The sequence below is a fragment of the Piliocolobus tephrosceles genome, chromosome 19 (assembly GCF_002776525.5).
Source record: "Piliocolobus tephrosceles isolate RC106 chromosome 19, ASM277652v3, whole genome shotgun sequence".
In the NCBI taxonomy this organism is placed as follows: domain Eukaryota; kingdom Metazoa; phylum Chordata; class Mammalia; order Primates; family Cercopithecidae; genus Piliocolobus; species Piliocolobus tephrosceles.
The window spans coordinates 5,439,835-5,454,455 of NC_045452.1; the positions used below are offsets into that span (position 1 = coordinate 5,439,835).

The window sequence follows — 14,621 nt, forward strand, 5'->3', positions numbered from 1 at the left end:
TATAGCAGGCAGGCTCCTTTTGTAGCTTTGGAGTCTGAGGGGTGTGTGCTCTCTGGTCTGGGGTTACGACTGGGCTGTAAAGCCGCTGCTAGGAGCTGTGCCTTCTGTTCAAGGCGAGCCTGCCGTCTCCTCTCTGGAGCTATAGACCTTAAAGGCTAATTTAACCAGCTCTTGTATTGGTGTCTGAGGACCATCCTCTACCTTTTGAAGTTTTTTACGAATGTCAGGAGCTGATTGAGAAAGGAAATAAGACGCCAAAATGGTGGAAAGATCGGCCAATGAAAAAGGGACATGTACTCTGACTACCCCCTCCGCCCCAGCCACCTCTCGCAAAGGCGCTAACACTGTAGGAGGGTGTGGGGCAGGAGTGGGGACATCAGCAGGGCACTTAGAACGGGTGTGTGCAGAGACAGGAGACTCAAGACAGCCAGTTGGGGGCCCCGAAGGAGGCATGGGACTGAGTGGATTACTAGTAGGTAAGGAAGAGGAAGAAGGATTCCGGACGGAGGGAGGAGGAGGAGGAGTATAGGGCGGAAGTGAGGGAAAACCTAGATCCTCCGGCTGAACAGAAAGAAATGAAGACTCCTCTTTTTCGGGTTCCTGTGAGCCGGCGTCCTTGGCTAGCATAACTTGGGCCGAAGAGCACCGGCTATACAGGTCGGGACGAGAGCGTAAGGCCCAAAAGCCTTGTATGTAAGTAATTTCAGACCACTTGCCTAGCCGCTGGCAGAAATTGCTGAGGTCGGTCAGAACATTGCGGTCTAGGGTGCCCTCTGGTGGCCACTGAGACTGATTGTCTAGTTTGTATCGCGGCCACGCCACAGTGGAAAGGAAAATTAACCGCTTCCTCCTAAGGTCTTGTTCAAGCTGTAAGGTTTTTAAATTGGCTAGGAGGCACCCTAAGGGGGTGCTCTTTGGAAATTTGGACTGGGGGTTTCCCATTTGTTTCCTCTTTACGGACACACAATGGACACAATGGAAATGGAAGTGGATCTCTGCCTGGCTTCAAAGCGTCCTTTGGAACCAGCAGAGACAGACTGGAGGCTCTTGAAGCCAAAGTGGAGAGTACCTTCAGGCGGACGTCTCCGTCCTGCAAGCGTCTCCGAAGCCACGTGGTGGCTTCCAAGCCACTTGGTGGCTCAAAATGGACCTCGGACCTGCGCAGGATTTTGGCCGAGGGTGGTAAAGAGGAGACAAGGGCACTTACCCCAGAGAGGCCGTGAGAGTGAGCGAAGCGGGTCTCAGGTCCTGGTCCGTCCGCGGCGTGGAACGAGGAGGGGTCTCCTCCCGGCACCATCTGTCTTGTTTTTCTGAGACCACCAGAGCAAGCACAAAAGAACCAGCAAGTAGGCAAAGGTCAGGCGCAAAACTGCAAGTTTATTTTAGTAACCTAAGGTGTGGAGAAGAAGTCTGTCGGCCTCCGGCAAAGAAGGCCGGCAGAGTTCCCCTCCCCCAAGCTCTCGGACGGAGTTCCGCATCCCGACAGGACTGGGAAGCTGGGAAGTCCGCGTGGCTCAATGGCGGAGAGCGGCTTTTCTAGGAGTGGGAGGGCAATAGGTGGGGCATGGGCGTGTCAGGGGTGTTCCGCAGGTGCGACCAGGCGAATCTTGGTCTCTTCGGATTGACGTCACCTGGCGCATGCCCAGTTGGTCTGCACCCTCCCTGGGCGCCGGCTGCATTTTCGCGCGTCCGGGAAAAGTTGGGAGGGGGGATGAAGAACCCGGATGTGCACCATCTTGCCTCCGTTCGTCCAAACACACAGCCCTGCACACTGCTGAGGGCCTGCACCCCATGGAAGCCCCATGCCTTCCTCAAGCCCCACGCCTCGCTGAGGCTCCCCACACAGTGGCTGCCCTACCCCCCATTCCCCGCACACCCCCATCATCCACCACATGGTGTCACCCCTGCAGAAGTCCACGTTCTTTCAGCCTCTCCCAGCACAGGATTCTAGCTGCTCACTTCAAGGCCACGGGGCCCCAGGTTGTAGCCTTGGCCCTAGTACCTGCCCAGCCCCTTAGTTGCTGAGACCAGCTCGGTCGGGGAGACCCTAACCCAGTGGCACTAGAGGAATTAGACACACATACAGAAATAAAGGGGTGTGAAGTGGGGAATCAGAGGTCTCACAGCCTTCAGGGCTGAGAGTCCTGAACAGAGATTTACCCACATATTTATTAACAGCAAACCAGTCATTAGCATTGTTTCTATAGCTATTAACTAAAAGTGTCCCTTATGGGAAACAAGGGATGGGCCGAATTAAATGAATAGGTTGGGCTAGTTAACTGCAGCAAGAACACACCCTTAAGACAAAAATAGCTCATGCTATTGTTTGCGGTTTAAGAACACCTTTAAGCGGTTTTCTGCCCTGGGCGGGCCAGGTGTTCCTTGCCCTCATTCCCGTAAACCCACAACCTTCCAGCTTGGGCATTAGGGCCATTATGGACGTGTTACAGTGCTGCAGAGATTCTGTTTATGGCCATTTTTGGGGCCAGTTTATGGCCAGATTTTTGGGGACTTGCTCCCAACACTTAGTGGCTTCATCCCTGTCTCAGCTCACATGGCTGGGGCACCCACATCACCCAGGTGCATATCCAACTGGTACCATCCCCTCACAATGGATTCCCACAACCCCCCAGGATATCCCAGAATGGGGATCTAACAGCCCTGGATGGGACCCCTGAGCTCCCCGCCAGGATATCCCGGAATGGGGATCCAGAGCGGCTGGCTGCAGACACGTGAGGGGTGTCCCACTGTCGTTGCTGGCCTCAGTGCCCAGAGAGGCTTGTGCCAGGGCCATGGTGCCTATAGCCCTGACCTGCCACATGCTGGAGCCCTCACCGTACAGCCTGGCTCCTGTGGGCCCTGGCGGAGAGCACCTGGAGGAAGCCTCAATGGGTGGCCCCGCCTCTGAGGCCAGGTGAGTGTCCAGCCCTGCCTGGGCCTCATCCCCTGAACTATCATCAGGCCCTCACCCATGCCCTGTCCCCACAGTTGCGTCCAAACCTCAGCTGAATGGCTGGACATGGCTCAAGCAGCAGCTGCTGGAGGAGGCCCAGGAGCCTCCATGCCCGGAGTGGCAGCAGAGCCTGCAGCCAGAGGTGCCCGCCCCCACGGAGCAGGAGATACCCACCCTCTCCGCACCCCGGGCCCCGCCTCCTGGGCCTCCAGAATGTGGGATGTGGAGCTGTACTGCACGTCAGTGGCGGAGGCCCTAAGGTGCCTAGCGGGGCCCAGTCGTGGGGAGTGCACTATGGCCGGCCTCACCTGCCTGCCCTTCATGTACTGGCCTGGCTTCAACGTCCTGAAGCTGCAGGAGGCCATCCGGCCCCTCCCACAGTCTACTCCATCCTGGAGCTGAACCCCACACCGAGGAACTTCAACTGCATAACGACCAGCTGGAGGCTCCAGTGAAGTGGCTGGAACACCATGGGGTAGACAGAAGAAAGGGCTGAGGCTCTAGCTGTGGGCCCAGAGACACTGCATGAGGATGTACCAGGGCCCAAGGGGTATGGAGTGCAGGGCAGCCTAAGAAGGGCAAAAGGGGTGCCAGGATGGTGTCAGGAGGTTTGTCAGGAGTGTGGTCAGGTGGACGGGGCAGAATGGGTGAGCTGGAGCCCCCAGGCTGCACTGGTGTGAGGGAAACAGAGAAGGAGCCTGCATTGGGATGTGTGATAGGGACCTTGGGTGTCAGGAGGGTGGTCAGGTGGACAGGGAAGAGCAGGCAAACTGGAGCCCCCTGGCTGCATTGGAGCCCCCCGGGCTGCACTGGGATGTGGGATGGGGCCTTGGGATGAAAACTTGAGGTAAGATGGCAGAGGATTGCACCTACTGACCTAGTCCAGGCTCTTTAGGGGCCTGGGCCTCGCATCATTCCTCCCTTTTGCTGTCAAAGGATTGGGGGCAGATCTCTGCTCGTTGAGGCGTGGGCGTCGTCAGGCTGACTTGGCCATCGGCATCAGCAGCAGAGTCAACAGTTTTGCTGCCTGTGCTTCCTGATGGCAGAGCCAGACCCTGGGACTGGGGTGCATGGGGGAGCCCCCAGCCAGCATGGGACTTGGCACCGATACGAGTGCTCAGGGGCAGAGAGGGAGGGGCTCATCAGGGGGTGGAGGAGGGCCCAGCGTGACCTCTCTCACGGCACACCTCTGCTCCCCCTACCTGGGCTGACAGTCCTCTGAGAGGGCAGAACTTGAGGGGTTGGCTGGTGGGAGAGACAGGGTCTCAGCATTGGCCATGCCCGGGCTTGAACATCTGGATGAGGAGGGAGCCCTCAGTCCCAACCCTGCGAGAACAGGTTGGCCGAGCAGGGCTGAGAAGGGGCTGTGCCCCAGGTAGGGACAGTGGAGGGCCCAGTAGGCAATCAGCCAGGCTCTGGTGGGGGTCGCCAACCACAGGAGTGGGACACAGAGCTACCAGAAAAGGCCTCTGCTGCAGCTGTTTGAGAGTCAGGATTTAGCAGGGAGAGATGCCAGGGCCCACAGGAGCCAGGCTGTGCAGCAGGGAGAGATGGCACCCAGGCTGCCCCACCCTGGGGTGTGATGGGTACTGGAAATGGAGCCCAGGGCCCAGGTCACTAATAAATGTATGTCTAACCATGGCAGGAGTGGCACTGCTGTCTGCAGCATGGGATGGGGAGGGCATTAGGACCCCTTAATGGCGCTCAGCTGGGACAGGGAGTAGGTCCTAAGTTCCTGCCCCTCTATGGACCCCCAGCACACACAAGGGCAGGGAACCCGAGCTCCATGCCATCCCCTTCCTTCAATGCTAGCCCTTGGGTGACCAGGCTGCCCTTCACTTCCCTTGTGAGCCATGCTGGGGCTTTTGGGGAGTCCCAGATGGGAGCCTTGAGCTTTCCTGCTGGAGCAGTGGCTGAGCCGGGCTGACTCTGGTGAAAAGAGCCGACTTTGAATCTGGTGACAGATGAGAGAGGTGGTGTCTGTGCAGGGCTGGGAGACTGAGCTGGTCTAGGTTCTGGCCAACTTGGGGCCCACCCCTGCAGCCTGCAACAGGGCTCCAGGCCCCCTCCAGCCCGCCAAGTTCTCAGCACTGTGTGCATGTGTGCACCTCGTCCCGCTCTGTGGGTTGCTGGGGACTCACTGAGATGGGAGGCCTAGGGCGCCAGGTCCCCTTCCACAAGCACTTTCTCATTCTTTCCATGCCTGGTGGCCACAAACGTATACCTCTTCTCAGATGGGGTGCTCTGCTGGGGAAGGAGACCAAGAATGAAGGTGAGAGCAGCAGAAAGGAGATGCTGCTGCCTTCACCTCTGGGAAGCCCTCCCAGATGCACAGAGGACAGCCCCTCTTTGCCCTCCCCTGCTGCACCCACCCTGCTTGCACCAAACACATTTAATTGTTGATGAGGTCTTGGAGCCTCCCTTCTGCTCCCAGAGGCTTTTCTTGCTCATGTCTCCAGCCACAATATCCCGGCAGCAGCAGTAGCATATGTCACAAATGCAGACCCCTGCATCCTGGGGAGTAGAAGCCCTGGGCCCTTCTCTCTTCCCTTGCCTTACCTGGCCAGGGGGCCTGGGACCTGCCTACCTAACCTTTTTCTGTACAATCCCAGTGGAAGAGGCAAGGAAAGGGATAAAGATACCATCCACCTCCACTCGGCCAACACAGCCTTCGACACGAGCAAAGGTGAACCCAACCCTACTGCAATACCTTAGTGTTCTGTCTGCACACATTCATCCCGGACAGTCCCACACTTGCTTAATAAGGAAACCTGGCCCGCTGCTAAACTCCCAGGTGCTAGCTCTGCAGCCCAGCCTTTGTCCCTGGAAGGGACCTTACCTTGCAGGACAAGAGTCTTGGCCTCAGACTGAGCCTGCACCTTATCCTTCTCCCACTGACTCTTGGTACTGGCCACGGCCATGCTGTGCAGCTCTATGGAGGCCTGGCGGGCTAGCTTGGGGGTCCAACCAGATGCAGAGGAGGCAAAGCATCAGGATTATCTTAGTGGACGGCCACCACGGACACATCGGAGGGACACACGGGGTAACCCTCTGCTTTGTCTTTGTATCTTCCCTGGGAGCGTTTCCCAGTGCAGCCCTAGAGTGGGGATCACTGAAAAGATGTGCCTTCCTTCGTTCAATGCAATTGTGAGACACCTCCCTGTCCTGAAGAGCACCCAGAGAGATGACGGTGCACAGGACAGATGTGGGTCTGCCTCCATGCTGCTCATGGGGTAGGGTTGGGGGACCAGGGGTTGGATGGGGGGGCATTGAATGGATGGAGGGACGGTGGTTAAATTGCGAAGTACTGGTTGGATGGAGGAGGATTGATCAGATGGAGTACTGGTTGTATGGAAAGGTGTTAGTAGATGAAAAAAATATTGATTGGATAGAGGGATACTGATTATATGAGTATTTGTCAGATGGAGGGGCATTGATTGAATGAAGTAGTATTGGTTGGATAGAGCCATATTGGTTCAATGAAGGCGCATTGATTGCATGCAATAACACTGATTAGATGAAGGAGTATTGGTTGGATGGAGGGGCACTGGTAGGATGTAAAGGTATTGACTGAATGAAGGAGTGAATGAATGAAGCAATATTGATTGGATGGGGAAGTACTGGTTGGCTGGAGTAATACTGATAGGATACGGGAGCATTGATAGGATAGATGATTACTGGTTGGCCGGAGGGGTATTAATTGGGTGGAGGAATATTGGCTTGATAGGATATAGGCCACAGTCACCTGTGGCCACAATGGGGCCGACCCCACACACCCTGCGAGGTCCAGGCCATCTGGGATCCCAGCCCTGCTCAGGACCCCCTTGCCCTGAGTGGGACAAGTGCCCATAGCTGTGCTGACAGTTCTCCCTGGTTGGGGTCTTTCCTGGCCCCTCTGAGGCCCTAAACCAGCCTGGAGCTCTAGGGACTGGTGTTGCTGAATGACGCTTCCTTATCCTCGTACAACCAGGCTCCCACTCCCCAGGACCCACTGGTCCTGGCCTGGTGCATGTCCACCTCCCCCGAGCCACCACCGCCCCACCAACCCCAGCCTCTGTCTCCCCATACGCACTTGGGAGTCAGCGGCCCTACATTTCTGAGACGGGGCAGTTCCCTTCTCCATGGCCTCAAGATTAGGCACGCATGGCTGCTTCCAACAGCAGGGGGGCACTTTGAGTCTTCCTTGGAGCCCAGCTGAGACTGCCACCCTACTCCCTGCACCTGCCTGGCAGCACGGACCTGCTCCTGAACGGCCCCTCTGTGTGGCTGCTGCTGGTTCAGAGCCCTGCCCATCTTGGGCGGGTGGGTCTGGGTCTTGGCTGGCACGCACACCCAGGGGCCTGAAATCATGGAAAATTCGAGAATTTCCCACCTTCTCCTCCAGGTTCAGTCCTGCTCAAATGCAGAGCCACTCCAAGCTACCAGCTGGCTGGTCTCCCCTACTCCGCAGCCAGCAGCCCCTTGGCCCTGCTCCTCAGTCACCTGGCCCCTACCCTTGCCTAGCCCTCCAAATGTCCCCAACAACACCCACGAGCCTCTTCAGGGAGCAGAGCAGGAGTGTTGGCCTTGGCAGCCCGGCCCCCTGGGGACCCCACAAGACCAACCGGGAGGGTGAGCAACTGCCAGGCTGAGACCCAGCCAGAAAGCTGGGGGTTGAACCCAGTCTCAATGCCTGGAAGACCCTCAGTCTGTAGAGCCCTGCCTGGCGTGGAATGGGCAGTTCCCCAAGGGCCTTAGGCCCTGACACAGGGTCCAAGCAGACTGCACTGGCTCTGAGGCCGCTGGACCTTCCTTCTCGATGGGCTTGGGTCTCAGATTCCTTGGCACTCAACCAGCCTGATTGTCCTCATTTTACAAATTGGGAAACTGAGGCTTGGAAATGGGAAGGGGTCAGCCAAGCAATCCAATGGCCCCAGGGCGGCTTTGCCTCCCTTTCTACCCACAGGCCCGGCCTGCATGCCTGCGAAAAGGAGGACGGTGATGAAGCTCACCTGGAGGAGTTGAGTCTGAGCAAGGAGGGGCCAGAACCAGAGGACACTGTCCAGGACAACCCAGGGGCCGCAGGGGCTGAGGAGGAACAGGAGGAGGTGAGGGCTCCACCTCAGAGGGTCTGGCTGTACTCCCACCCCGGGGATGAGCCTGCCTTTGCTGTCTGCACCACGCTGTGGGCCCTGTGGGACTAGCCCAGGGTGGGTCAGCACCTCACACCCCTAGATCCTGCAGTCCCTTCTGGGCCCACATTCTCAGAGAGGGTGAGGCTCGGTTACCCTCTTGCTAGATCGGGAGACATTTCCCCAGACTCCTCAGTCCCTCGCCACCAGCTCCAGAACTGGAGCACGTCAGGGCCATAGAGAACCTGAGGCCCAGGGAGAGGACAGCATTTGTTCCCACAGGTGCTAGATGGGGCAGGAGGGGTACAAGCAGGGGGTCATCTGGGATGTCTGCTTTTTTGTCTTGTTTTTTCCTGCCGAGGACCAGAAACGTCAGCAGCCCAGGACACCCAGCCCCTTGGTCTTGGAGGGGACCATTAAACAGAGCTCGCCTCCCCTGAGCCCCACCACCAAAGTAGATCAAGCTGCCAAAACCACCATCTTCTCCCCTCTCCCAATACCCAAAAGGCCAATCCCACATGCCAGCCACAAAAAGACCAGGCCCAGGTCTGGCTTTTGTCTGCTATTCCCCTGTTGCCTGGTGCTCAGAAAACCCCCGTGATGTAAGGGTTGGAGTTTGGATTGGTGGATGGAGTAGCTGGGGGGGATGGAGGGTGGACTCTGCCTCAGCTGCTGCAGGCCTGTGTCTCTCTCCAGCCTCTGCAGCTCTTTGACAGGACTGAGTCCCTAAACCACTCCACAGAGAAGAGGTCTGTCTGTCTGTCTGCCTGCTTTCTGGGCTCAGATCTCGAAGTGAGAGGCATGCCCCCGGCCAGCTGCCGGCCGCTCCCAGGGCTGGAAGAGCGGCTAGCTGCAGACATGTGAGGGGTGTCCCGCCGTAGCCTGCCCGACCACAGTTGCGTCTACTGTGAGCCAGCGGTGAAGGGTGGTGGCCAAGAGCCTCGAGAAAGCTGAGGCTGCATCATCACAGGCAGATTGGCCGGAAGGTGGGAGCAGTTTTCACTGAGCTATGCTACACGGGATATTCCTGCAGACCTCCTGGCTGGGGTGGTTCGGCCAAGCTGCCTACCCTGGTTTGTGGGCGCCACATGTTTGCAAGGACATTGACAAATGGCATGTCTGAGCCAGAGGCTGTCTGGTTTGGGGAAGAAGGGACGACTAGGGGCTGTTGCTAGTGGGGGCTGGCTCTGCCAAGGCAAGAACAGAGCTGCTGGAGGGGTGGGGATGGAAGGAGCCTGCCCAGGACTCACTCTCAGCTGCTGGCCTCCTCTGGACGTCGGGACTGCAGGAACCACGAGAAGCCCAGTTCTAGCTCCCAGGGTGGGCAGGCTGATTGGCAGGCAGGCTGCCTTCCCTCCACCTGGAGTCAGGTCTCCAGCCAGAGTTCCAGACCCAGAGAACAAATGCTCACACTAGTAAGCAGGCCTCTGAGGCAGGGTGTCTTGTCCCGTGGTGAAGAGAGGATGTGGGCAGGGCAGGGAGGCCAGCAGAGAAAGGCATAGGGAGCAGACTCTGTGGGCTTGTAGGAGGCAGGTCTGCGGCCCCTCCCTGAACCACAGCCTAATGCCCCCTGCACCCCATGCCTATGTTCCAGCTTCCTGGGTCTGCAAGTCCTGCCGTGTGGCAACCTCTACGTACCCAGAAGAGATTCCAGTCAGACACCCGCCCCACTGTCCTAAGGAGCTGCTTCCTGTTGCCAGCATGGCCTAGTCTTGCCTCTTTGACGCCCCTAGCTGCCACACTGTTTTGCTCCTGGATCCTTTCGCCTCCCTGCCCTTCCATTCTCTGACCCCCATAGCTCTGCTTCTCATTACTTGAGGAGAGAAGAAACTCCTGATCATCGGCCAAAGGGACTTACCCCTGGAGAGGCCAAGTGCCTTCTAGGAAGGTAGGAGGTTGAGGCACAGCCTGTGCAGAGAGACCGGGTCACTCCCCCGGATACAAACGGAAACTGCAGGTCAAGGGCTGACGACGACGCAGGATGCTTGATGCTGCCTCCCCCGAGCTCTGCTTGCCACCCCTCACTCCCCCATTTTGTGTAATAAAGCTCCCTGTGTATTCCCGTGTGCTGACTGTCTTGTGTTCACTAAGGGGGCAGGGCTGACCAGGATGGAAAGGCTGGGCCAGCGACCAGCCCATTCTCACACTGCAGAGCATTCTGTGGCCTCTGGGTTCAGGTAGTCTGACCTGTCTCATGGCCTTTGCAGTGTAAGACTCCAGGACATAAGCTCTGTGATGGCCTCAGTCAGGGCACACACAATGGGTGGGGTCCAGGTTTCCTTTTCCAGAATGTCTGCGATATCCTACCCTCACCATGACTAGCCGAATATAAACTTCTGTGCCCTGACTGTGCACCCAGTGAGGGCAAGATCCACCTTGGGGTCTCCCCCAACACCACCCAGGAGGTGCTCAGTGAAGGTTTGGTAAACAAATGAGTAGACTGGTGGGTGGGTGGACTGATGAATGGATGAGTAGGTGGGTGGATGAATGGATAGATGAATGGATGGATGAGTGGAAGGATAGGTGGGTGAATGGATGGGTACGTGGGTGAATGGATGAACAGTTTGGTGGGTAGTGAAGGGATGGGGGAGTGGATGAATAGGGGATGGATGAATGAATAGAGGGATGTATAGATGAATGGGTAAACAGGTGGGTGGATGGATGGATTGATGGATGGATGAGTGGGTGAATGAATGGGTGGATGGGAGGATGACTGGATGGATGGCTGGGTTAGTGAATGGATAGGTGGATGGAGAATGGAGGGATATATGAGTGAATGGGTAGATGAGTGGATGGCTGGATGAAGGGATGGCTGGATGAATGGACAGAGGGAGGGAGGAATAGAGGGATGAGTGAGTGGATGTGTAGGAGGGTGGGTCAATGGATTGATAGGAGGGATAAATGAAGGGATGGGTAGGTGGTTGGATGGATGGATAGGTGGATGAATGAATGGATGAATGAAAGGATGGATGCATGCATGGGCAGATGGATGGCTGGATGAAGGGATGGATTAGTGGATGGACCGGTGGGTGGATGGATCAACAGGTGGATGGATGAATGGAGGCATGGATGTGTGGATAGGTAGATGAATGGATGGATGAAAGGATGGATGGATAGGTGAGTGAGTGAATGGATAGGTGCACAGATGAATGGAGGAATGGATAAGTGGATGGGTAAATGGGTGGGTGGGGTGCAGAGAGAACAGCACCGGGGCAGGGGATAGTTGGGGTCAGCAGTGCTGAGGAGGCAGCCACTGCCCCCCTGCCCCTGACCAGCCCTGGCCCCTCATCAGATCCTCCGCACCCCTCGGCTCAGCCTCAGGGCCGGTTCCTCTGAGCTCTGCCCAGCCACAGCTCTGCTGTGTTTCTGATACAGCCTCCCCTCTATGGTCATGGCAACCCCATGGCTCTGCTCCTGGAAATCTGGATGGAGGCCAGGACATGCCCAGCGCAGAGGTTAGGAGGCTCAAAGGGGCTGCAGCCTATAAGGCCCTTGGCCAGGGATGGCAGACGAAGCCCCTACCCTCTGTCCTGCCTGCCCGAGCAGCCACCTGACACCCTGTGACCCCTGCTACAGGCCCCTAGGCCAGCCCCACACAGAAGATGCCCATCATATCTGCAGAATGACTCAATGAATCTGTAAGATCAGGACTAGGCATGTGGGGAGGCAGCTACCTGGGGCTGGAGCAGCTCAGTCCCCAAGTGCTGTGTTAGCTGCTCCTGTCCTGGGCCTGGCAGAGTCTGAGCCCACAGCTGCGCCGAGCAGCCTCAGGCTGGATCCAGCTTGGGTGCTCAGGTCAGCTCAGGGCACTAGTAGAGGCTCAGGACCCTCTTGGTCTCCACCACCCCCAACCATGTGCAGTGGGTGCTGGGACCCAGATTGAGGGGCCCCGGCCACCACCTGGGGGTCACCCAGGCAGGGAGCTGGAGCCAAGACACTCAGGAGGTTGTCCTCCCTCCCATAGCCTGCTCCCCATTCCCTGGGCTCAGCTCAGCATTCTCCAATTTCAGAACCCCCTTACCCCACCAACTGCCCTGGAGCCAAGGCCCCATGGTCCATCCTCAGACTCCTCCTGGGTGGAAGTGCGTCCCCAACCCAGGCTGGGCTTCCCTTGTGCCATGCCCCTGCCCCTACCCAGGTCTACAGTCACCCAGAGGCCCCTGCTCTGCCTCCTCTCCTCAGACCACCCTGGTCAGGCCAGATGGTAGCAGGGCACAGGGTATCCGGTGCAGGCCCTCCAGGCCGTGGTGCCTGCTCTGTGCAGTCCCTGCTACACCTCAGGCATAGCGCACTGAGCAGGAGGTCACTGATACCCAAAATAAAACCTGCCCTGTCCCTCTGACCTCAGCTAGCTGGGCAGAGAGCGCCCGCCCAAGCCCGAGGAGCCGGGCGGGCAGCACCCTCCCCTGCTGGCCACATGGGGCCAGTGCAGGGCCATGGCATGCCCACTTACAGGTGTGCCCCTCAGGACTGCTGGCCTGGGCGAGGGCTTGGGTGGGCACAGACTTCCCAGGCCTGCGGACTGAGCCATGGGAGAGGACAGGGTTGGCCTGCCAACCCCCGAGGGCCTGCTCAAGTGCCTCTGAGGGAGCAGCGCTACAGATGTCCCCAGTAGGCAGAAAGCTGGTCACAGATATCCAGGGGCCAGGGCTGTACATGGCCCCTAATGCCTTGCCCATCAAGGACATGGATGGGAAGGGGAAGGTGTGCAGTGTGGAGGAAGCCACAGACCTAGAGCAGGAGGACAGGGACATTCCCAGCAACTCCAGCTCCAAAAGCCTTCCCAGTGCCCAGCACTCAGGGGAAGGCAGGCAGGTGACGGGCCCTGTCCTTTGAGCTGGCAGCCTGGGACCAGCCCACCTTGCTGTGTGACCTCAGGCACACCCTGCTTTTCCCTGGGCTCTGAAGCCTCGCTCTTCCATGGAGGAGTTAAATGAGGTGCCAATCAAAGCTTTCTGGAAGGCCCCCAACCCAGCTTCAGGGCACTGCGAGCTCCTGCCGGGTTGTCCTGATGTCCCTGACTCTAAGCCTGGGGAGGACAGGGACCTCATCTGCGCCTCTCGGGACTCACGCCCGACCTGGGCGCTGGCCAAGAAGGAATCAACCGGTGAGTTCCACAGACACCACTGCCCACCCTCAGCCTGTGGGGTCTGAGTGGAGTGAGGGGACGAGTCAGGGTGCCAGACTGCTCTCCCCAACTTGGTGCCTCAGTTTCCTTGATCCAAGAGGCAGGGCCATCCAAGCCGGTGGACTCACTGGCCAGCATAGGGGCCATCGGAGGCCAGGAAGAATATCTGCTAGTCAGACTGTGCCACCTGGAGCCCTGAGGAAAGGAAGTCGGGTGGTGCCACCTGGAGCCTGAGAAAAGAAACCCAGTCTGCACACGCCACACAGCCTGTGGGAGGTGGTGGCACAGACAGAAACAGCCACTGTGAGTGCCCTGGGGGTGAGAGAGGGCCTGGAGGGAGAACCCAGACCCTCACCCAGCAAGCACAAAATGTAGCCCCCTCCAATGGCACCAGCCCGGGGACGTACGGCAGGCTCAAACGCAGCCAGTCTGGCCATGTCTCCCACCCGCTTGTTGTGTGGGCCCCAACGGCATCCTCCCAGGAAAGAAGAGCTGACCTCTAAGGGGGTCTCAGATGGGATGGGGGCCTGGCCTCAGCTCCATGGGGGACCTCCCAGGCCTCAGGCTGCTTCCTCCCCTGGGGGAGACAGTGAAGGGCCTGAGGCATTGGGCCAGGTAGCAGGAGGGAACCCTGGCTGTGCAGACCCTTCTCCTGAACCAAATGTTTACTCCCGCAGAACATCTGGAGAGAGGAGGGGCAGGGGGGCTGGGAAGCTTGGCAGCCCGGCTCTGGTGACCCCCACACCAGTTTGGCCCATAGAGAGCCCTCGGCTTTATGCCCCAGGGCCACCCAACACCTTCCTTTCCCCTCCTCAGCTCAATCAGAATATACCCGCTGCTTGGAGCAAAAGTAGAAACTGACACCTCCTGGAGACAGAGGGAGGACCTTGCCTCCTTCTCCAAGCAGGTCCTTTGCATCCAGGCCTCCTTCAGCCTCCTCCTCTGGCCAATCCTATACTTGGTAAAGGGCCTGCACTGGCACAGCCCCCCAGCCCAACTCCCCACACACCCCACTCACCCAGCCACTGGCCAATGGGCCGCCGGGAAGATCAAATGTCACTAAACACGAGGGTGTGAGCCAGGCGCCAGTGCTTGCAGCCGGTCCTGTCCACAGGGAGCTCCAGCCCTTCTTGCATTCAACCCGCAGGTGGGTGTGGGCGGGAGCAGCCACCCAGGGCTGTGCTGATGGGGCCTCCTGCGTGCGGATGGATGACCCCTTATTTCGGGGACACTCTGGGGTCCTGGGGCGCCGAGGTCCCAGGCCCTTATGGTACTGAACATCCCAACTTGAAGCATCATGGCTCAGAGCCTCCAGGCGGCTGCTGCAGGGTCTGGAGAGTCTGGGATGCTGACACAGTGTTGCAATGGTCTCAGCACCAGGAGGATGCAGAAGAACTCGGAGTGTGGGAGGCCAGGAGGGAGGAAGTCG

At 58.3% G+C, this 14,621-nt stretch overlaps 1 protein-coding gene across 1 annotated transcript; it reads left to right on the forward strand.

The window, feature by feature from the left end:
• The first annotated feature begins 648 nt into the window (after positions 1-648).
• LOC113219770 (lymphocyte-specific protein 1-like) lies at positions 649-9,853 on the forward strand. The gene is made up of 3 exons (XM_026447491.1): positions 649-693; positions 7,899-8,040; positions 9,659-9,853. Coding segments are annotated over exons 1-3 (339 nt in total). The 5' UTR covers positions 649-691.
• Positions 9,854-14,621: the final 4,768 nt, after the last annotated feature.